General features: G+C 35.7%; 3 protein-coding genes across 3 annotated transcripts; 1 reads left to right on the top strand and 2 right to left on the bottom strand.

Moving 5' to 3' along the window:
- Positions 1–9976: 9976 nt before the first annotated feature.
- LOC21408943 lies at positions 9977–12867 on the bottom strand. The gene is made up of 4 exons (XM_024166683.1): positions 12229–12867; positions 11702–11812; positions 10646–11615; positions 9977–10546 (listed from the first exon to the last, which is right to left on the bottom strand). The coding sequence occupies exons 1-4, from the start codon at positions 12469–12471 to the stop codon at positions 10311–10313; spliced, it is 1560 nt and encodes a 519-aa protein (XP_024022451.1). The 5' UTR covers positions 12472–12867; the 3' UTR covers positions 9977–10310.
- A 5-nt stretch (positions 12868–12872) lies between these two features.
- LOC21408944 (clavaminate synthase-like protein At3g21360) lies at positions 12873–16362 on the top strand. Its single transcript, XM_010099845.2, has 3 exons — positions 12873–13389; positions 13470–13723; positions 15857–16362. Exons 1-3 carry the CDS (start codon positions 13027–13029, stop codon positions 16215–16217), a joined length of 978 nt encoding a protein of 325 aa, XP_010098147.1. The 5' UTR covers positions 12873–13026; the 3' UTR covers positions 16218–16362.
- Positions 16363–16433: 71 nt separating this feature from the next.
- Positions 16434–21715, bottom strand: LOC21408945 (lysM domain receptor-like kinase 3). Its single transcript, XM_024166682.1, has 11 exons — positions 20940–21715; positions 19605–19685; positions 18714–19013; positions 18323–18468; positions 18125–18214; positions 17914–18019; positions 17572–17723; positions 17379–17476; positions 17148–17289; positions 16948–17055; positions 16434–16804 (listed from the first exon to the last, which is right to left on the bottom strand). The coding sequence occupies exons 1-11, from the start codon at positions 21547–21549 to the stop codon at positions 16640–16642; spliced, it is 1998 nt and encodes a 665-aa protein (XP_024022450.1). The 5' UTR covers positions 21550–21715; the 3' UTR covers positions 16434–16639.
- Positions 21716–22389: the final 674 nt, after the last annotated feature.

Below are 22389 nucleotides of genomic sequence, written 5' to 3' on the forward strand. Positions count from 1 at the left end.
TCATACTTAGGAGTGTTCACGGATTGGAATTCGCAGATTAGATGTCAATCCGTATCCAATCCAAAACTTTGGATTGAGATTTTTTCAATCTGTGTCCGATTCAAAACCTTTTTAGATTTTACGAATTAGATTCACAAATTCCACAAATTACAACTTTTAAAATCATAAATTAATAATCCATATAAAATAAAACACAACATGAAATCTTCGTCATTTATCACAACTCAAAGTTTGCAACATCCATAACTCAAATAAACATAGCATAAATATGACATAAAGTTGTTCGACTAAGTCTAAATTGTTACAATCCAATTAACGATGACCAACCAACCAAGTCTGAGTTTTTTAATTTTTTTTAAAAAATAAAAAACTAAACTGAAAAATATTATATACATATATACATTTAAATTATATATTTAGGTTCAGATTCGCAGATTTTACAGATTGAAAAGTGTTTAATCCGCAATCAGATCTAAAACCTTCGGATTGAAAAAATCTCAATCCTTGTCTAATCCAAAACTCTTTTCAATCCAATCCAAAATGTTTGATTTCACAGATCAATCGGATTGACGGATTCCGTGAATACATTCACACTATATTTAGAATACTAAATATACCCTTAGGATATCAATAGGTCTATGACCACGATACCAGTATCCGGCCAAGATACCGGTCATATGTTGGGAATAGTGTCCTAAAAGCATGAGATGTAAAATGATATTTACTATTTATTTAATAAAAGAGTTTATTCATCATTTTATGTGCATATATTTATGAATATTTTATGAATATCAAATAAAATTCCTTGATTATTTATGTAACCTTAAACATGGTATATAAGTATTGTATACGAGAGGATAATGTTTAAGGATAATAATCAAAAGTAATTGATCATAATGAATTTAATTAAAGTTCAGAATCTTTAATTAAAACATTATTAATACATGGCATTCCCATTTAGAATGGAACGGTGTTATCCGCACTGTTAATATGGCGAGATATTGAATGAGTGTATTTCGCATAATGAGATTATGTGGAACATGGACGCAGACACAATATGAATTTCTAATAATTTCCGTTAAGCATAGAAATTCTAATTGAGTCTACCGATGGTCATATATAGGATGATCTTAATCCTGAGTTCTTAACAAACTCCTATTTATGGATTTATGTCTTTTGATTTACTCGGTACGGATTCCGAGACCCTGAATCCTATTCCTTGTATTTTGGAGACATGATGAAATAGGTAGCTGGGAATGTTATTATACGAGATGGAATCCATTCCTTCTTGAGAAAGAAGTAGATAAATAATTCTCTTGAGTGTTGATTCGGTACTTGGATTAGTAAGAGCGCTCTGGTTCATGAATGTGTTTTATGAATCACTATCCATTAGAGAATCAATGGTACTCAAGGATAAAGATGTAATTAGAGAGGTTAACGGATTCTACCTGACTCTAATTATGAATTATTTATGGAGGATTGATCTATATGTAATGACTATATCAAATGGACACTTCGCAGTTTAAAAGTAATTAATGTCTATAATTTCGAGAGTTCAATTCCAAGTTTATAGTGGAGTAACTATTGGAATTAATAGAATTAATTAATTAAATAAAGTGTTTAATTAATTATTAATTTTATTGGAGCTCGGGATTATAGGTCCATATGTCCCCGCGTCGTCCTTGTAATTCTACCAGACACAAAGGGCAAAATGGGAATTTTGGAATTACGGAATTCTAAAATTAAATACTCGAAAAATAATTAATTGAGAATTAATTATTATTTAAATAATGTGATTATTTAAATTTGAATTTGAACATATCTAGATTTATCCATTTAAACTTATTTGATAAGTTGTTCAATTTAGAATTCAAATTAATTTAAGTTTGACTTAAATTCGAATTTGAATATGAATTAAAATTAGACTACTGAATAAAGGATAAAATCTCTTCCTTCCCTATCTGAGATAGGCGCCACACACAGGGATAAAACCCTAGAGTGTGGCCGGCCACCAAGTGGATGAGGGGAAGGGATTTTTTGTTTAAAATTCAAAATTGGAGATAAGGATTTGATTCTATTTTGAAGTTTGACTTCTTCTCTTTAAATATGAGAGAGATAGAAAATTGTAGAGACAATTTTTAACAATTTTTCAGCCCTAGTTTTTTAGTGTGGCCGAAATTCTCATAGAGGAAAAGAGAGCAAAATATTTTTCTCTAAAAAATTTCACATCGTGCATGCGTTGGTGTTTGTGGAAATTTGAGTGTTTAAGAAACATGTTTTGTCTCACGTGTGCCCACACACACGTCTACATGGAATCAAGGAATTGACATGGAAGACTTTGGTATTCTAAACACAAAGCTTGGAGCAAGGACTGTTCGTGGTCAAAGAAATTCAAGTTATCATCCGAGTCGGCTTCCAGGTATTTTTTCGGTTGATTCTTGAATCATGTAAATTAATATGATTAATTTGTTCGTGCATAAATTAATATAATCTATAGAGTATCTCAAAAGTTTTATGAAAATTTTTGTTATACACGATCCGTTGTTTTCCTACCACGCTTCCGCACCCGAATTCGATTCGGAAACCAGCATCATAGAGATAGGAGTCTTATCCATAGGTACTCGCCCCCAATAAGACGGGTCTGGGGATACTATATGGGGGTGGGGTGAGTATGGGGTTAGAATTAATCCCTGAATCGCGTATGAGGTGGGGGTGGGGGAAGCTCCTCATATCCGCCCCGACCCAATTATATGTACTTTCATTTTATATAGTATACTTTAAAAAATCCTAAAATTTGTGTTTAATAATGTGACGACCCTCCTTGGAAGCCACCACTGTAGCTGAATTTTAACTTGTACTTACTGGAATTTCTTAAAATTTGCGAAACATTTTTTTTTTATAAGAAGGAATAATTTCATAAATCGTAACAATAATTTTGAAAAATGAATCACTAAGTTTCTTAAAGCTTTTCTTAATTTCAACTAAGATAAAACCTTCTAAAAAATATTTTTCAAACTGAGTGGCATTTGAACTCTTGTTTCAAATATTCTTTAAAAGCCTTTCTAAAACTAGCCAATATAATCGGGCCATCTAATTTGACTTTAAAACGAATTTCATGAGAAATCTTAAATTCAAGTACTTCTTAAAGTCCTTTCAAAATCAATCCTTTAAACTGCCGCATTTAAAGTTCATTTATTTGTTGCATGCATTGTTGCAACGTTCTAAAACTTAAATACTCAAGACTAGGGTTGTTAGCTACAACCTCAGTTCTCTTAACATACATATGTACATATACTTTTTAAACATACTTGCTTGAAACCTTTGAATCATATATATTTATACATGATTTTACTTAAACTTACTGCGAAAGATTTAACTGTGAGCGATATCTATTCTCATCTCCACCATTCGCCCGCCGCTCGCCACTGTCCTTCAAGAATTACTGATAGGTTTCTTACCAACAGCATGAACATATCTAATTGAGCTTTCGCTCAACAAGTAGGAACTATCTCTCGCAAAATAACTGTAAGTTCACATGAATAAATATGCATGAGCTGATTATGCTTAATTATGATGTCTTATCATAGTCTTATTATCTTATCTTATCTATCTTACTGATAGGCCCGAGTGCTCGTACCACTTGTGCACAATCATCGAGACGTAAAGGTTTGCAAGGTCCCTAACAACACCGTGATTTAAATTGAACTGAGTGCCTCCCTTGCGGGGGACCCTTTTTTTTTGTTCCTTTATCTCCCTTGCAGAGTATGAGACTGCACAACTTACCCTTTCTTGGCCTTGTGCCTCAAGGGATTGATGGTTGTCACAGAGTTACCTCCCTTGCGGAGGCTGGGACTGCACAACTTACCCTTTCTTGGCCTTGTACCTCAAGGGATTGATGGTTGTCACAGAGTTACCTCCATTGCGGAGGCTGGTACGGCACTCAACTGCAATTATTCTTATAAGTTCCTCTTGACTTATTAAGGTGTATGCAATATGACATAGCATAGCATACTATAACATGGAATGTACTCAAACACATATAATTCATGTGCACTGCTTAAGTGTATGCAGTATGATCTAGCATAGCATACATAACATTAAATTAACTCAACCACATATAATTCATGTGTACTGCTTATGTGTATGCAACATGACATAGCATCGCATACAATACTTAAAGCATAAACATGCATATATAACATGTGTAACTTTTTCTTTAAAATATATTCATACTGTAGGCGAGATTCCTACTTACTTGATTTACAGAGCTGGAATCCACTTTTCGTCAAACAGCCTATTCTCTTACTTGCTTACTTCTGAAAATGAACACCCATTGAGAGTGTGAGATTATCTGTCATGTGCTTATCTATTTTAGCAGCTTATGAAGGAAATCTAGCCCTTTACTTAAGGCATGTATTCCATTCCTTTACTGAAGGATAATTTACTATAATGATCAATTTATTAAATTCTCAAAATCTTATTTTCCTTAATTGCCCTTAACATTCTTATGTCCAGGTTAAAAATCAATTACCCAATCTAGTAACTTATTCTCCATAATTTACCTCATGGGACTTATTATGCTCTTAAGGCCCAATTCGGCCTAGAACTTATTCACGGCATTGTAACTCTTAGGCCGTTGAAATTTAAACTCAAACGGGGTCTCTCGAATGAATGCAGGTGTTGGACCCACATCCAATCTTCGAAATTCTAAGGACCTATCGTATTGGGCTCCTTGGCACCCGTCGGGATGATTTGCTCGATAAACCATTAAGTTCTTTAAAAGAAAGCATTTTTTTAAAACTTTCTTTACGAATACTTCCGTTAAAACAAGATTTAACACTACACTATTTTACTGAAATCACCTCTCGGGTTATTTGATAACTTTTTGTTAAAAACCAACACTGTGTTAGTTTGTTTTGTTAAAACTGTGTAATTTCTGATATCTGCATTTTACTACATCTTACGGTCTGATTTTGAAAATCTGTTCTTCACGAAAATTCTTCACCTCGTCGAGATCTAAAATTTTCATTTTTAGTGAAAACTGAAATTCAGCATCTAAAGGCCTCGTTTGGCTGAAAACAGTAGCTGCAGTCTTTTTCCTGAAACTGTGTTGGACAGCCTGCCCGTTTTTATAAAATGGTTTCAAACTTACTTTTAGAGTTAAAGTTGGGTTTTCTCATAGTCATATAAAAATGTTCAAAACATCAAGAACTATAAGTTTAAATTTTGAAACACTGAAAAATCCCTCTCTAGGGTCCTCATTTTTGCGTTCAAAATAACCGAAAATTTTTTCCTCCAATCCAAAATAAACAACTTAAACCAAACATAAGCTTACCACATAATATTAATCACATTAACCTCAAAACACACAAAACTAACATAAAACTCACACACCCTTATTACAACTCATCTCTTCAAGAACCACAAATTACATCCATAAATTCAAGCTTAAAGTTGGCTAGAAAATAATGGAGAAGAGTTTAAGAAATTACCCTTGAAGAACTCTATCTCATGAAAACTTTTGAACTCCTTTAAGATTTGTTAATGGCTTGGAACTAGAAGAGTATAAGGAAATTTGAGAATAATATTTCTACATTTCAAACTTTACTAAAACATGAGAAATAGAGGATTTAGAGTTTATACCCTTGGAGAAGTGCTTGACTAGACTCCTCCTAGAATCCTTTGATCTCCTTCTTCTTCTTCTATTGTTTGCTAGTGGCTTAGGGTTAGGGGAGTGAGAGAAAATTTTTAAGAGAGTATGGGTGGAGTGTGGCCAGTTTTGAGGTGGAGAGAAAATAGGAGAGTAAAAAATGAGGCATAGCTTATAATGGTTCCTTTTATAGACAAGTTGGTGATCATTTATTTAACCCCAATTCACCCCATTAATCAACCAAATTTTTGGTTCAAATCTCCTAAGTCATGGCCGGTTCTAGGTGGAGAAAAGAATGAGCAAGTATGCCATGATTTCTCCTTCAACCACTACCATCACATCACCTTAACATGAAACCCTCTAGCACACTCAATTAGCCAAAATTTGGCTCTAATTTCACTATGCATGGCCGGCCAAGTGGAGAAGGAGAGAGAGAAAAATATTACCTACCCCTTGTACTTTTGTCCACTTTCTTAAGTTTCCTTTGAAACTGTTAAAAATTATACTGAGTGTAAGGAAGTACTTAGCCAACAAGAAATTCTAGTTTCTGACGGTTCCTTTTCTACTGCTTATTTACAGTTCAATATTAATCCCCGACTACTTCGATATCACGTTAAGTTATTACTCGCGTAATATCTTGAACTATTTCAAGTCTTGAAATTAATTCTAGACTGAACAAATTCTAAATTTAACTTTTCTGCATTATATTCCGGGAATGACATTGTTTCTGATGGTATCAACTCCTGAGCTCACATTATACCATTCTACTATAGGTATTTATCCTGTGACTTTAACCTAGTTGTCTGGCAATTAAGGATTTTCTCTTCTTTTAAAATGTCAAAGCATTTTTTTATACGCTGCTAGCATCGTGCTGTGCTCGGAGATTCTTGAAATTAAGATTCTCAAACTATATTTGTACTGAAAATTCTTCCGCCTTAGATTACGGTGAGAATTTATCGATCGAATTTACTCGATCGTAAACATGAACTTAACATGAAATCTACTACAGAATTTTAGGAATACAAATATTAATTCCATAAATCATTCAGTTACAAATATAACATAATATTTTCTAGGAAAATCCTTGGCTTAAATACATAAATTGTATTATTTAAGGTCTGAAATTTTCTCAGTCATTAGAAATAATTAATAATTATAAGAAAAGGGAAACTATCCTCTTAATTACAATATTTTTCTATTATAAATAACAAATTTTTAATGAGATATTAGTGAGTATGTTGTTAAATTTTATAATTAATTTAATGAAGTTTGCTTTCAGTTTTATAATGTTACTAGAATTGTTTTGATTTTTCTTTCTTTATGGGTAAATAGGTAGGGTATGGGCATATTATCCCAGTGGGGACTCCTTGACCCTGACCTTGACATCGACCCCAACCTCACCTAAAATTAGCCGCGTATGGAGGCAGGTAAAAGGGACAAAATAGGAGTAAGGCAAGGGTGGGAGGAGCATACTCACCCCCGCCCCGCCCGATTCTCATCCTAACCGGTCGGTTTTCGACCACAATACTGGTATTTGACTAAAATACCCACCGGTATCCGGCCAACAATTGCCAGTATTGGCCACAATCTAGCCGCCAAAGTAACCTTAAGTTACCAATTAGTATGCACCATGATACCGGCCGATATCCACAGCTAATATCAATCGGTATCCACTACTCATCAGCGATTATCGATCAGTAACCACGGTGATATCAGCTGCTAGTGGTTACCGGCCGGTGACTGTCGGTATCCAACCGTAATACCACTAGTATTCAATAGTAATATCGCTCAATCAGATTGAATTTTTCATTGGAATGCTAAAGAATCACTTTAATTCACCAAAATCACCGAAATCACATAAAAACACAAGAATCAATAACGATGATGGATAAGTAGAGAAAAAATTAACAGAAAAAAAACCCCTTCATCAGTTGGTATCCACCAAGATACTGAACAGTATCATGACTGGTAAATACCGGAAACCGGCGTTATTAGTGGCAGTACAACCATCACCCCATCATAATATTCAAAATACCATGGAAAAACAAAAAATATACATAGAAACAATAAGAGGACGTTTGGTTGATGGATTCAGAATCATGATTCGGAATCATTCTCGATTTACGTGTGTTTTTTTGTGAGAGAAAACACTGTAGTGAGCCACAAATCATGATTCGTACCATGGTACGAATCCTTAAACCAAATGTCGCATAAAACAAAATCCAAAAAAGTTAGCTAACCACGTAGAAAAACAAAAAGTTCACGAAATCCACAAACCACCAAAAAAGATCAACGCTTCGTAAAAACCATAAAACTGTATTTCTATATCGTTGAATCATAGAGGAGATCTCCACATGTCCACCACGGCCAAGATCTAACCACTAACTCGTCGTGGCACTGCACAGCCACGTGCCAGTCTCAAATCTCTCCATCGCTTATCTGTTTGAATGTCTACATTGCCATTAAACCATATAAGGGTGATAATTTATGTGTAATGGGTCGTGTTCGTGTCAATTTATTTATTAATCGTGTCAGAAAATATCAATTTAAGCACGACTCGTTTATTAAACATGTAAAAAATATTAATTTAAACATGACATATTTATTAATCGTGTTAATCGCGTCAATCAACATAATCCGTTTAAATTAATATATTAAACATATAATTAATATAATAATAACTTATTTAACATAATCATGATAGATTTAACATATTTATTGATCAATTTATCTTTTTTTAAAGAAAAATAAATGAATTTTACTTACAAATATTAAAATTCATATTATTTGTATTTAATATATCATATAAATTTTCATGTTATATTACATACTATTATATTGCAGATGATATATATAATTAATCATGTCATTTTGTGTTAAGAAATCAATCATAACCTAATTTATTTATTAATCGTGTTAATCATGTCAATATGAGTATGATTCAAACTCATTCATAATAAATTTGAACCCATTAACTTCGTACGGATCATGTCATCACCCAAATTGCAACCCCTAAAACCATAGAGGAAATCTCCTCCACACATCTAACTCGAGCTTCTCCATGGTGAGTTCTCCTATTCTTCATCGATTCTAACAACGTCTTGTGGAGAAGCACGACTAAGGTAGATCAGTCTCCTCCCGATGAGATCGCGCATATCTTATGCCATTGACAAGAGAGGCGTCGACGAGAAAAGGGTTGCACGACGGTGTCACTGAGAAAGGGTGGGGATGCATAAGAGAGAGAGGGGAAAAGAAGATGAAGAGAGAGTAGAGAGATGAGGAAAAAAGAAAATCAAAACAAAAGAAACTCCTAATTCATTTGTGGGTATTAGGGTATTTTAGGGGATGTTCTTTTGCCCTTTTTGAATTAGGTGACTTGAATGTAGATTTTGAGTTGAGTTTGAGTTATAACTTGAGTTGAAGTTATAACTTGAGTTTGTGTTTGGTTGTGTACATTTGAGTTATGGTTTGAGATAAGAATCTTTTTGAGTTTGTGTTTGAGTGAATCAAAACTTAAATTTGTATTTAGATAGTATTTTAATAAAAACTTAATGCTGATGGAAAATTTTAATAGGGTATATGGGTGGGGTTTTATTCGTCTTTTCGTTGTCAACGTATAGAAAAAAAATCATCTCAATCAGAATTAAAACGAAAAAGTTATAGTATTTTTAAGAATAGAAAAAATACTATTCATTAATTTGAGTTCGAGTTTCTGAACTCGAGTTGAAGGGGAAATTTAGGGCCCGTTCGGTTCGCCAAGTTGAATTTTTAATTCGAGTTGAGATGTAATGTTGTGAGAGAGCTTTTTACTGTAACAAAAAAGTTAAATATAACTGTTTCTGAGAGCTAATTCTAAACTCGAATCAGCGAAATGAACGGGGCCTTAAACTCGAGTTTTAGTCCCAAACTCGAATTCAAACTTAAAAGAACATGAACTCAAATAAAATTATAACTCGAGTTGTTTTTTTTTTAAAATTTTTAACTCAAAATGAGGCTGCCGAACCGCTTACTATCTGGTAAATGTCAAGTCTTTTTCACTCATTGGCATTGACTTTTGTCCCTCCGGACAAACGCGCTTGAAAACATTGCGTTTCTCTCTGTTTTTTTTTTTTTTTTTTCTCAATAAATGCATAGGTCCGAAGTAAGCTAGTCCCAAGAATTTTGGAATCAAACGAAAGAACACTTTTATCTGGACCCCAAAAAACAAAAACAGAAACAGGAAAAAAAAAAAAAAAACTCGGGGTCGTTATGATTATGATTTTCTTGATCAAGTTTATAAATTAACAGAAAAGGCATCAGATAATTGTATCAAATTTCATTCACCGTATGCCAATAAATTCCACTTCTGATCCCAAGAAAAAATTCAATTCGTAAATTATTGGGAGATTCCAATATCAGCGTATAAGATTCCAAATTACTGCCCAATATTGGGAATCTACATGCATTAGCTAGTATTGATGTGGTAAAGGACAATTATAAAATAGAATTGCTTCCCATTAAAGAGAAGGAAAAAGGACCAAAATGCAACTGACAAGCTCTGAAGCCAATGTGGAAGCGATACAAGAACCAAGTGATACGCACCTTAATGCCAAAGAACAATCACAAAACCACATCAACCTGAAGTTCAGAAACATCTTTGCAAAAGATTGGCTCAGGTGTTTTAAATTTCTCCATCACAACAAACCTCATCTAATCGATCGAGAAATCCTTTTTGAGAAGGTTCTTGTAGTACGGAAACACTAATGTGAAGCCCCTTATTAGAGGCTGCTTCAAACTTTGTCCACAGCTCCTTCTTCAAAGTATTCTCGCCAGGAGGTTTGCCTCTTCGATTTGTGCTTTGAGGTTCCTTCCAAATAGGAGTGCTCGCAACAAGGCTGAGATTGCCATCTAGAGGTTCTGCAGTTATACAAACGGAGCTGTCGTCAGTAATGCCTAGTTTGCAATCGGTCTTAAAACCAAAACAACTAATAAAAGAGTGAACGTGGAAAGCTCTACCTTGAACAACAGTTTTCTTCACTTGCTGATCGGTATCTTGGGAATCAACTTCTGGTAGAGGCACATTCGTTTGGCTTTTCGGAGCATGCCCAGTTACTGGCATTCGTAAGCGGCAATTTGCAGCAGCAACGTCATTGTCCAGAGTTGGCTCATCAGAAGGGTCGATTAGAACACAAGTTTTAGGAGGTGATCTAAACCAATCCGGCGATGCTTCAATCTGTTTCTTTGTAACCCCTGATTTATATGGGCCTCGGATGCCCAAAAGTTCTGGATATTTCAAAGCTATACCTTCTGGAGCTTCACTGCCAGAAGAAGAAGACTCAGAAATATACGATTCACTGCACTTCTTAATCCCAACAGGAAATGGGGTCGACTTATGAATCCTTTTTTTTCCTGCATGCGTGGACTCAGAAATTGCTCCGAGCAATACACAAGATTTCGGAGGTGACCTTTCTATACACGGAGTCATTACTACCATGGAGCAATTGCTTTTAGAGAACATTAGGGGAGACACAGCACCAGATTCTACATTGCTAGTTGTTTCGGTCGCAACCAAATAAGAAGGCTTCACTGGAGTTGGCTGTATTTCTATATCTTCAAGCAAATCATACTTTGTGCCCATGGATATAGAACTAAAAGGCGGTATCTTCTTCAAAGTATCTGAAGCAACCCTTTCAAACACCAATTTAGGAGGGTCTGGGTGTTTGGATGATGGTAGTGTCTTTGAAATAGGAAGAGGGGTAAGCAAAAACATCTGTCTTCCTCTCTCAATAGTACAGTTAGCACGCCAAGACACAAGAGGTGAAGGAGAGATTAAGAAGTCTAGATTCGTTTTCTCGGGACTCTCGGGCACCTCAGTTTCAACTTCATTTACAGCAGAAACAGATTGACTTACTGAAGACATTCTCGACTGATTCTCAGACTCCAAAGAACTACTGGTGACCACCCTCGCTAATCTGGGAACCCATGGCTGAGCATACAGAACATACTATTACATATCAGTTCTGAAATATAATGTATAGATGTGGAATAAAGTAACGTGACTAAAGACTTAACCTTCAAAGAGGACCTCATTTCAGATAAATCATGTGCAAAGGATTCAAGTTCTTCTCTCGCAGCTTTGCTCGGTAACTTCAATTTAGATGCTTTCACAACAAGTTCATCAAACTTGCATAAAAAAAAAAACCAAATACAAGGCTGAGTCAATTGAAAAAACCCAAAAAAAATTTAAAAAATAAAAAGGAGGCAAGTTGCGGGTGAAGATATATTCAAATATTGTGTAAGTTTCTATGGTTTATGATGCGGAGTCAGAAACATCTAAAGACAAAGATATAAACATCGCATTAGGGTTTTTTCTGATTTAAGAAATAAAAATTGTTCCTTTTGTTCATAAATGTGAAAATTGAAAGCCAAATGCGTACAAGGTTCATTTGATTTCGAATCTAAAGGGAGATTTTTGACAAGGATGCATCAACCAATCGAGAAATGTAGGCAACAACAGAAAAGAAAATTACGCAAATCAATCAAAGGCACAGCAAATTCAGTTTAAGGATCGAATTACCGATAACCAAAGGAATAGTCACCTTGCCAATGATGTAAGAAAGGTCTGATTGAATGAGAAGAAGTTCTTCATTTTCTTCTTCTTCTTCTTCTTCCTCTTCTTCATCATCATCTTCTTGAGCCGTAGGCCTGTAAATCTTCTCTTTCTGGGTAAATCTCTTCGTTGCGGTGGTCACGGGTCTCGAGGATCTTCCACCGCCGATGTTGTTCGCTAAGTCCCTCAGCGGCCTCCGAACCGACTTCGACTTTACTTCGTTCTTCGGCATTTCTTTCTCTCTCTATTGTACGGACTCTCTGTCTGTGTTTCTCTCTCCACTGTGTTTTTGAATTTCTCAAACGGGCGGGTACGCTGGCAAAGGCTCTCTCTTCTCTTTATCTCATGGGGCGGACTGAAGGGGCTAATTTGTAATTGTGCGTAATCTTCTAGAGACCGAGAGTCACTCGAGCCACAACCCGGCCGAGTCCCGAGTGCATTTCTGTTTGTCGTTTTGTCGTTTGTTTTGCATTTTGGGCTGCTACAATCATAGGCCCAATAAGTGGATGTTGGAGATATCAGAGACAGCCCATTTTCATCAGCTCGAAGACAAGCTATGTTCATTGAACCTGGTCACGACTTCACACACGACAAGATGTATCTCCACGTGTCCACTCCGCATTATCATTTCCCAAACCAGATTACGCAAAAAAAAAAAAAAAAAAAGAAAAGGAAAAAAATCCAACATCGACATAAACATCAACTCACTGTAACCGCGGCGCGTGTACACACGCGCCACCGAGAGGTTCAGAAGCCAGAGAGCAGATAACGAGACGGAGAAAAGGCCATGGCGGAGATGAATCTGGTGGAAATCCAAATCCCACAGCAAAAGCTCTACAACGGAGTTCATTTCCCTTCAGTCTTATCTCCAACATCCACACCTCTCTCCTCTCTCTCTCTCCTCACCAAAACCATCCAAACCCAAAAATCCTCCCTCCAGTCCCTGCTCCAAAAATCAGGGGCTGTTCTCTTCAGGGGCTTCCCGGTAAATTCAGCCTCCGCTTTCAACGACGTCGTTGAGGCCTTCGGCTTCGAGGAGCTCCCTTACGTCGGCGGCGCCGCCCCCCGGACCAACGTCGTCGGTCGGGTCTTCACCGCCAACGAGTCTCCTCCCGACCAGAAAATCCCCTTTCACCACGAAATGGCTCAGGTCCTCTTAATCCCACTTTAATTGTGTTATTAATTAGCTTAATCAATTACTAATCATGGTTTTTGTGTGTTAATTAATAGGTGCCTGAGTTTCCATCGAAATTGTTCTTCTTCTGCGAAACGGAGCCTGCAAGTGGAGGAGAAACTCCTATAGTTCTAAGTCACATTGTGTACGAGAGAATGAAAGAGAAGTACCCGGAATTCGTTGGTCGTTTGGAGGAACATGGTCTGATATACACGCGTGTGTTGGGGGAAGACGATGACCCTTCGTCTCCTATCGGCCGTGGATGGAAGTCAACCTTCTTGACCAAAGACAAGGCCGTCGCTGAGCAAAGGTTTGTAGTACAGTCAAAACTATACATTGTAGCGAAATTTATATCTGGTATAGGTAGAGCCGGTAATATGGGTTATGACATGACGACACGATTCGAAAACGACACGAATTTTACGGGCTAGGACTAAAAAAAAAGAGGTTCGAGTTAGAATTGGGTTGACCTGAAATTGACACGAAAAATACGGGTCAATTTCGAGTTGGACCTGCCTAACCCGAATACGACACGAAACTCGTAAAAAACTAAAAAATATATATATTTTTCATTTCATATTTTAAATTTTATTATGAACTTGTGATATTATGATAGTTATATTCAAAATCTTATACTATTATTTGCTTAATTTTAATAGATGTTATTGTAATTTAGTGTGTTATGAATTTTAAGTTATTTTTAATATGTAAAAAATTAAATAAAAGTATACAATTTTATTTCGAGTTCACGGGTCAATTTCGTGTCACGGGTCATTTTCAGGTCGTATCGTGTCAACTCGTAAAGTGGTCGTGTCGTGTTCGTGTTCGTGTTGCGGTTTTTAAAAAATTTCGTGTCACAGGTCGTGTTCGGATTGACTGCAAATTTAGAAAGAAACGATTAAAACACGACACGTGACACGAATTGTCACCCCTAAGTATTGGTATGTAGTTTGAACTTATTTGTATCAATTTTTTAAATTAGAAAATCTTGATCTTAGAAGATTTCATAGTTTTAGATAACTTTCTTTATATGGAGTTCATTAATAAGAGCATATATAAGGGAGGTCTCTAATTCAATTTTTAGAAAGCTATTTAGTTAGTAATTTTTTATGATCCACTCCAAATATACTTCATATTTTAACTATATATAGATTAAAACTTTATTGAATTTGAAAATAACCTTATTGAATTTGAAAATAACCTTTAATTGTAGTTTGAAATAATAAAATAATAAATAAAACAAATGATTAGTCACTTCTTGCTAACTACATTTAGCTAGTGTAAAATGCATTTTTCAAAATAGCTAATTATTTAAGCTAATAGTTGGAGTGGAGGAAAGTTTTAAAAAAAGTTAAATTATTAACCATTTTGGCTAAAAAGATGAAATTGTTAGTATGGTTGGAGATGCTAACAATGGCGGATTTAAGTACAGCTTAGTGGGAGTTACCGTCTCCACTCAAATTTTTTTTAAAAAAAAATATTACCTTTAAAAATTTTAAAATTTTACACTTAAACCTACATTGCAATAATATATGCCCTCACTAAAATAAACATATTTTCTTATATGCTCTCATTAAGATAATTTGTTAAAAAAATTTATGCTATGTTTGGTAGGAAGGAAAGAAAATAAGATAGAAAGGAAATATGGAAGTTATGGAAAATAGCAATGATGGAAAGGAAATTGATTTTCTTTTATGTTGTTTGGTATGAGAAGATGGAAAGAAAATGAGCTTACCTTCACTTGTTTGGTATTGAAAGTTAAATTGGGAGGAAAGAAAAAATTTTACTCGTAAATTATTTTTATACCCTTAAATGTTTTGCTTGGATGTTAATGGAGAAAATGGTAGTTTAGTAACTTTGCTCACTTTAATGAGTTGTCCCCATTTTCCATCTCATTTTCTGCCCACTTGTGGAAAGAAAAAAAATGGTGGGGCCTACATGTATTATTTTCCACTCCATTTTCTCTTCCTTTCTCTTTTCTCTCCTACCAAACAACAACATTCTTCCTTCCTTCTACTTTTCTTTCCTACCAAACATACTCTTAGTGTACGCTCCCACTGAAGTGAAAAGTTGGCTTTGCCACTGGACGCTAATGCTCCAAACTTGTGTGTTTTCTCCTCATATTATGTGCATGTAGACACATTACCAAATGACTTTAAATCTGTGTTTTCCTTTTCTTTTCTTTTTTTTTTGTTTAAATTTTCCTCTTTAGTTTTTAATACGTAACCTCTAAATTGTCACAATTATATATGTTTAGTCCTTAACTATAGATTATAAATTTAATAGAGAAATAATGTTATTTATCATTATTGGTGACCTGAACTATACAGTACAACCTTTGTTGAACTTGCAATTTAGGGACAAAAGCCATTTTGTGGTAATATAGGGACTTGTGAATAAATGAAGATTGGTTTCTTAGGAGTTGTTTGGGTGTTTTTGGCAGGGCTGCTAAGCTGGGGATGAAGTTGGAGTGGCTAGAAGATGGAGTGAAGACGATAATGGGTCCAATCCCGGCCGTAAAATACGACGAGACTAGGCAATGCAAGATTTGGTTCAACAGCATGGTTGCAGCATACACAGGATGGGAAGACGCGAGGAATGATCCCATTAAGGCAGTAACTTTCGGCAATGGAACGCCACTGCCAGGTGATATTATCCACGACTGTCTCAGAATTCTTGAAGAGGAATCTGTTGCCATTCCATGGAAGAAAGGCGATGTTTTACTTATCAATAACTTGGCCGCCCTCCACTCGAGGAGATCCTTTACTCCACCTCGTCGAGTACTTGCTTCACTATGCAAGTAATAATAAGATCTTCATGTTGAGTGTATTGTTTAGGTATATACTCAAGTAGGAGTTGTATAAATAAGATGAGATCTTCATGTGAACCTTTGGACATTCAATTTTCGCTTCAGAATCACGCTGCCACTCAAGTAACCTTTTGTATCAAGTCATATTTCTACATACATCAAAAATTTCCCACAAATGAAACAACAAAGAATGTGACAAATCAATCGGGAAAACAGACTCAAAAGCATGAAAGAATCGGTAGCCTATAGATACACTACCTTGCAATACTACCTATGATGCCACTATACACGCATGATCACGCAGACAGATAGATGATGAGAGTGCAAAATGTGGTCAAAAAGGGGGAAAAAAAAAAAGTGGAATGGGTCTCTGAAGTAGTGGGGTTCAAAAAAGTTGGCTGAATCAACTATTGTCAACTATCTTCCTTGGACAAGACCACTGAAAACTTGGCTGGTCCCTGCAAGAGTAGCTTCCCACTCCACAGAGGAGAGAAGGATTTGAGATAATGAAATCACGACTTGTTTCATGTCAGGCCTTAGCATGGGATCGTCTTCCACGCATGATTTTGCCAGCACGGCCATCTACATGATGATGAAACATATCACTCTCTAAGTAGAAATGTGTTTTCACAACAAATCAAGTGCTTTATTTCGTTATAAAGAAACAGTTCACTTTATAAGCTGTTCTCTTTTCTAATAATGTTGAGAGGGATAAAGAAAGTAACCTTGAACAGACAATCATGTGGATACAAATCCATCATGTTGGGATCAATATAGTCTTTCATGCTTGACATACTCAGGGAATCGGGGCAGTTCTTTAGAGCTGCTAGCATCTGTAATTTCCACAAAAGGAAAAAAAAAAACCTTGTGTTAATACAAATGAATAACGACTTTTTTAGGGAAAAGTTTAGAGATGTTTGCTTACAATGGATACCAACGAACGTCTTTCAGGATTTTTCAAGCCTTCAGTTCGAATAGTAGCCTCCTTTCCCGATATAATCTCAAAAAGAACGACTCCAAAAGCATAAACATCACTTTTAGCCGTAGCACGGCCATCACTCAAGTATCTGCAAGAAACCATGATTATCACTTGAAACTCCTTGCTTTGAAGAACTTGTTAAAGAAAAACTAGCCAACTTTGAGTGAATTTACTTACTCTGGAGCTAGATAACCAAAGGTACCAACCACTTTTGTCGTTGTAGATTCTCCGTCAGTTGGTTTTCCTATGAGTTTTGCCAACCCAAAATCTGAAATCTAAATACAGAAAGGAAAAGAGACATTCAGCGAGACATGCTTGAGTTGTAAAATGAATAAATGATATCGATGAGTCTTAGCATGTTAAATTTGACCTTTGCCCTGAAGGTGCTATCAAGTAAGATGTTGCTTGTTTTAATATCTCGGTGGACATAATGAGTTTTGGTGTGCTCATGAATGTACTCAAGACCTCTAGCGGCATCAAGAGCAATCTGGACCCTCATGATCCAGGAAAGTGACGTGTGACCTGCAATAAAGATGCTTCACCAAGTAAATATCATATATACATCCATGGCTTGGTCATGCAAGGCAAGGCATGGCATGGCATGGCACATACAGAAGTCCCTCCATTACTGTTAAATTTTGACGACAACAGGGAAAAAAGGAATTACATCAAACTGAGACAAATAAGGTCTATGAAACTAGTTGAGTCTTACCCTTGCTTTGAGGATCATGTAAATGACTTCTAAGTGAACCTTTTTGTGCATATTCATATATAAGAAAGAGCTCATCGTCGGTAGCTGCATACCCAATCAATTCTACCTGAATATAAAGAGCCAAATAAAAGTCAATGGTTTGAGATACTCCAATCAAGAGGGCTCTAAAAAGCATAAAAGAGATTATCCAACAAACAACAGTGGGTATTACCAGATTGGTATGATGAACCTTGCATAGAACTTTCATTTCTGCCATAAATTCTTTCGTTTTTGTAGCAGTCATTCTTTTAATGGCAACTTCCTGAAACATCAAGTAAAATAATTACATACGCCAATGGTTTTAATAAATGATTATATATGTATCACAGTATATATTACGAGAAGAAGCAAAATAGATACGGGTGAAAACCTGGTCGCGAAGGAGCCCATAGTAAACAGAACCATATGTCCCATTCCCCAAAACATTTGAATCTGAGAACCCATCAGTTGAGGAAAAAATGTCTTCATATGTGAAAACCACGGGCTTCTCCATTTCAAATACATCGGTCCCAAGGGCTTTCGACAAATAAACAAGACCAGTCAGACAGCTTAACCTTCCTATCCTTATATAAATAAGGAAGAAAGAGTAGCCTAACATCTTATCAAATGCTTAGTCAATACATTTCACTAGTCGTGAGAATAAATTAGAGACCCATTTATCAGAGAACCATCAAATCAGGTATTGTTTTACCAATATATAGAAAGAAATGCCCAACAAGTATGCACTGATGGAATAAAAAAAGATGGTTCAGAATGTCAACCTTTAGGGATGGTTATTTGGTGGCTTTTAGGTTCTCCATTAGTTTGCTTGCAATCTCCAGACTTGCAGCAGATATATCTTCCTGAAGCGCAACAAAAACTTGGCTTCCGAAGAATCTGAAACTTACAAGACTTCTGGCTCTCTGAATCTTTTGGATGACCTCTTCGTGCTTTATTAAAGCATCTCGATGACCTCAACGAAACATATATAACTATACTTATCACAATAAGAGCAAGAACAAGCCCCAGACTCCCAACAATCCATATGTATGGTGCATGAGCTTTATGATTTACTTGATTTTCTGTGGACAGATAGCAAACAAGTTGTCATAAAATCATAAGAGATCTTTTACAATTATGGCAATGTTAATCCTTCCCTGAAAGTAAATTACAAAAATATTTGCCATCAACACTGCTATTTGGTCCGGTAAAAAAAAAAAAAAAAAGACTGCTATTTGGTTAGGTTTTTTTGGAAGAAAAAAGACTTATACCAGAAGAACCAAAAGATAAAGTTTAATTCAGCATTGTATAAAGAAACGTCTATGACGTAACTGAAAGTCAAAATTAAGTAAAATATCTAATAGCTCTTTTCGAATTTTCTTCACAGCAGTCACATGACATATTGCAGAAAGATTGTCAAGGATTGTTTTACCTTGTGACTCGAGCAACTCTTTCCTTTTCTTTATCAAAGATATGTAGCCCAAACTCGAATTTGGACAGTTGCTTCAGTTTGTTATATTTTAAATTTATGACCATCAATAGGTTTCCTAGTATACACCATAACTAACCAGCTCTCAGCTTCAAAAATTTATATATTCTTTAGGAACAAATAAGCAGTTGCGCTCTCTGCAATGTTACTTGATATCCTTATATGAAGACAAGTAAAACAATACCTGCTAAATCGCCAATTGAGGGAGCTGGCGCAGGAGTACTGTGAGGAACATCAGCCTTCAAAGGATAAGGGTTGCCGGGAACTATAATTCATGAGAAGAACGATTAGTAAATGTTTAAACCCCTGTCATAACAAGGGAATTCGTCGTTAATATAACTCCTAAGTCCTATCAAGAATGACTAGGACATTAAACCTTATTTGATCATCAAATGATTAAGATAATATTCAAAGAGATCAACAGTACTATGATGAATCAACTTTGAGTTCATTCATTGAGAAATTTCTATTTAACACATAAAAAATACCGAGTTTCTTCTTAATCCCTTTCAACAATTCTTCATTTCTTTTTATGAAATCCATTCACCACAAAGCTTAAGTTCACAACGCAAAAGTCAAGTTCTCATACTTGCTAACTGCCAATTTGTCATTTTTTTTTAATTATTTCAACCAGCATTTCGAGACTTTTGTTCAGGACAAAAATAAGGAATGTCCCCAACTTAACTAGCAGAAAGTGCCAAGCTTCCAACTATTTCTGCAGAGCTTCCTCATTCTCACGCCATGAAAAGGACTGTCCTTAGTTCCTTTCGGCCAAAACTAAAATACTAAAAACAAGGAGAGAATTTGGATACATGCTATATACACATCAACTTCATAACAGCAATGCATTATGTGATGGAGTCAAATTTGACATCTCATATGCACCAATTTTCAGCGTGATCATATCCTTGTCACAGCTCATAAATTTATAATAGTTAGGTGAGTTCAACTAACTTAACAATTAAGAGACCCATTACATCTTTTTATCAAGGCTAATCTTAGTAGATTTCCAAATAATTATGACGCATAGCTCTGACATTGACACTAATAATAAAAAAATGAACTTTTTTAACAATGTATAGAGCCCTCTAATATATCCTAGACTATTTACGAATTCCAATTCAAATATAATCTAAATAGAAAAGCATCACTAATCCTGATAATAAATAATAAAGAACCCGATCAAACTCAAACTAAATACAAATAATAATTAAATAAAATGGAAGTCCTAATATTACTCAAAACTCCTTAACCATTTGTCATAAATCAAACTAGAGCAATAAGCCAATTGAGGCTACCTTAATTGAAGTTTAATGGGTGTGTGAATTCTTTTCAATGTTTTTGAGTTCTGGGTTCAAGTTCATCAACAGTAAAATTTTAATAAATTAATACACACACACAACCCACCACATACATCCACGCCAATTTAAATCAAAATCCAAAACAATGTAAAAATAAAAATAAAAATAAAATAAAACTAAAAACTGGGTTTAGGAAAAAATAAGATGAGGAAACTAACCCGAATCAAGAGGGATATAATAGAGGGAACCCGCAGTGACATTATCAGGATTTTCGATCCCATTGACCCTCTCAATACTATCCATGCTAACCCCAAAGCGACTAGCGAGCGATTCAACGGTGTCGCCATCCTCCAAAACGTAGCTCATCAAGTAATTCCAGAGCCCACTGGAGCACCCACAGAACAGCCTCAGCGATACCACGGCGCCGTACCTGGCGACCCTACTGGTGTTGGGGAGCATTGCCAGCCCGTCGTAGGCGCCGGCGACCAGGTCGTACACCAGCCCCTGACCGGACCGGACCGTGAAAGTCGTGTTGGTCACGTACTGCTTGATCCCCTCAGCGCAGGAGCAGTTCTTCCTTACGAAGACGTGTCCCCGTCCGCCGTCGGAGCCCTCGACGGTGACGTCGCCGGGCAACACGTCGAACATGCTCTTGATCACGGCCAGGGTCTGGTTCGCCTTGGGCTTGAAAGCCAAGAACGAAGTGCAGAGTCGCGTTGTGTCGGTACAGTTTATGGGTGTCGTTGAAACCATGGACCGGATTTGTAGAAGAAGAACAACAACAAGAAGAAGGAGAAGAAACCCAGGAGCTCTGAACTCGATTTTCATGGTTTAAGACTCTGATCTGAATGGGAAAGTTGGGGAGGGAAGAGAAGAGAGAAGGTACGAGGAGAAGTGAGAAAGAAGAAGCCAGGCTTAAGGGGGTTTGAAGGAGGAGAGAAGGAGGAAGGAATTAAGGGATAAACAGAGCATTGTTTCTGTATATAATTTTGTTTTGCACAAATGATAATAATAATAATGATAATAATACGTTTTTTGTTTTGTGTTTCGTGTTTGTGTGTGTCTCTTCTCTCACTGAATACTGATCACTATTTTTTTTTTTTTTTTTGCTAATCGAATACTGATCACTATTTGTTAAAACTGCTTAAGCGGTAAAAAAAGAAATAAAGAAAAGAAAGCGACTTACAAAGAGAGAGATGACCACCCACCTGGAGATACTACTATCATGGACCCCTTTTTTTCTGAATGGACTAAACTACCCTTTACTTTTTACAAAAAGAGCAGAGAAAATTTCATTTTAATACCCTCTATTATATTAAAATTTGAGTTTAGTATCTTCTATTGTTAAAAATTTCACGTTGATACCTCGACTTTTTTTAAAAAAAATTTAGTACCTCAAAGTCAAAGTCATTTTTTTAGAATACGGAAAGATAAAATTATATTTATTGTAAAAATTCATCTGTTGATTAGAATTTTTAAGAAAAAAAAAAATTTTGAAGAGATGAATTTTAAAAAAATTATGCTATACAGGTATAACAATTTTTAAAAATTTTAGTCAACAAATGAATTTTTATAATAAGGACAATTTTATCTTTTTGTGTCCTAAAAATAATATCAAGGTTTCAGAAAAAAAAAATTAAAAAAAAGTTGAGGTACCGCATGAAATTT

The sequence above is a fragment of the Morus notabilis genome, unplaced genomic scaffold (genome assembly GCF_000414095.1).
Source record: "Morus notabilis unplaced genomic scaffold, ASM41409v2 Scaffold307, whole genome shotgun sequence".
In the NCBI taxonomy this organism is placed as follows: domain Eukaryota; kingdom Viridiplantae; phylum Streptophyta; class Magnoliopsida; order Rosales; family Moraceae; genus Morus; species Morus notabilis.

What these genes read in the sequence shown, in the direction of transcription:
- LOC21408944 (XM_010099845.2), top strand. Translation starts at nt 13,027, where the DNA reads ATGGCGGAGATGAATCTGGTGGAAATCCAAATCCCACAGCAAAAGCTC. An exon ending in TTCACCACGAAATGGCTCAG is followed by an intron (nt 13,390 to 13,469) that starts GTCCTCTTAATC and finishes GTTAATTAATAG; the next exon opens with GTGCCTGAGTTTCCATCGAA. An exon ending in AAGGCCGTCGCTGAGCAAAG is followed by an intron (nt 13,724 to 15,856) that starts GTTTGTAGTACA and finishes TGTTTTTGGCAG; the next exon opens with GGCTGCTAAGCTGGGGATGA.
- LOC21408943 (XM_024166683.1), bottom strand. Translation starts at nt 12,471, where the DNA reads ATGCCGAAGAACGAAGTAAAGTCGAAGTCGGTTCGGAGGCCGCTGAGG. An exon ending in TTTCTTACATCATTGGCAAG is followed by an intron (nt 11,813 to 12,228) that starts GTGACTATTCCT and finishes TTTTTATGCAAG; the next exon opens with TTTGATGAACTTGTTGTGAA. An exon ending in GAAGAAAACTGTTGTTCAAG is followed by an intron (nt 10,547 to 10,645) that starts GTAGAGCTTTCC and finishes GTATAACTGCAG; the next exon opens with AACCTCTAGATGGCAATCTC.
- LOC21408945 (XM_024166682.1), bottom strand. Translation starts at nt 21,549, where the DNA reads ATGAAAATCGAGTTCAGAGCTCCTGGGTTTCTTCTCCTTCTTCTTGTT. An exon ending in AGGTTCATCATACCAATCTG is followed by an intron (nt 18,020 to 18,124) that starts GTAATACCCACT and finishes CTTTATATTCAG; the next exon opens with GTAGAATTGATTGGGTATGC. An exon ending in CACATGATTGTCTGTTCAAG is followed by an intron (nt 16,805 to 16,947) that starts GTTACTTTCTTT and finishes ATCATCATGTAG; the next exon opens with ATGGCCGTGCTGGCAAAATC.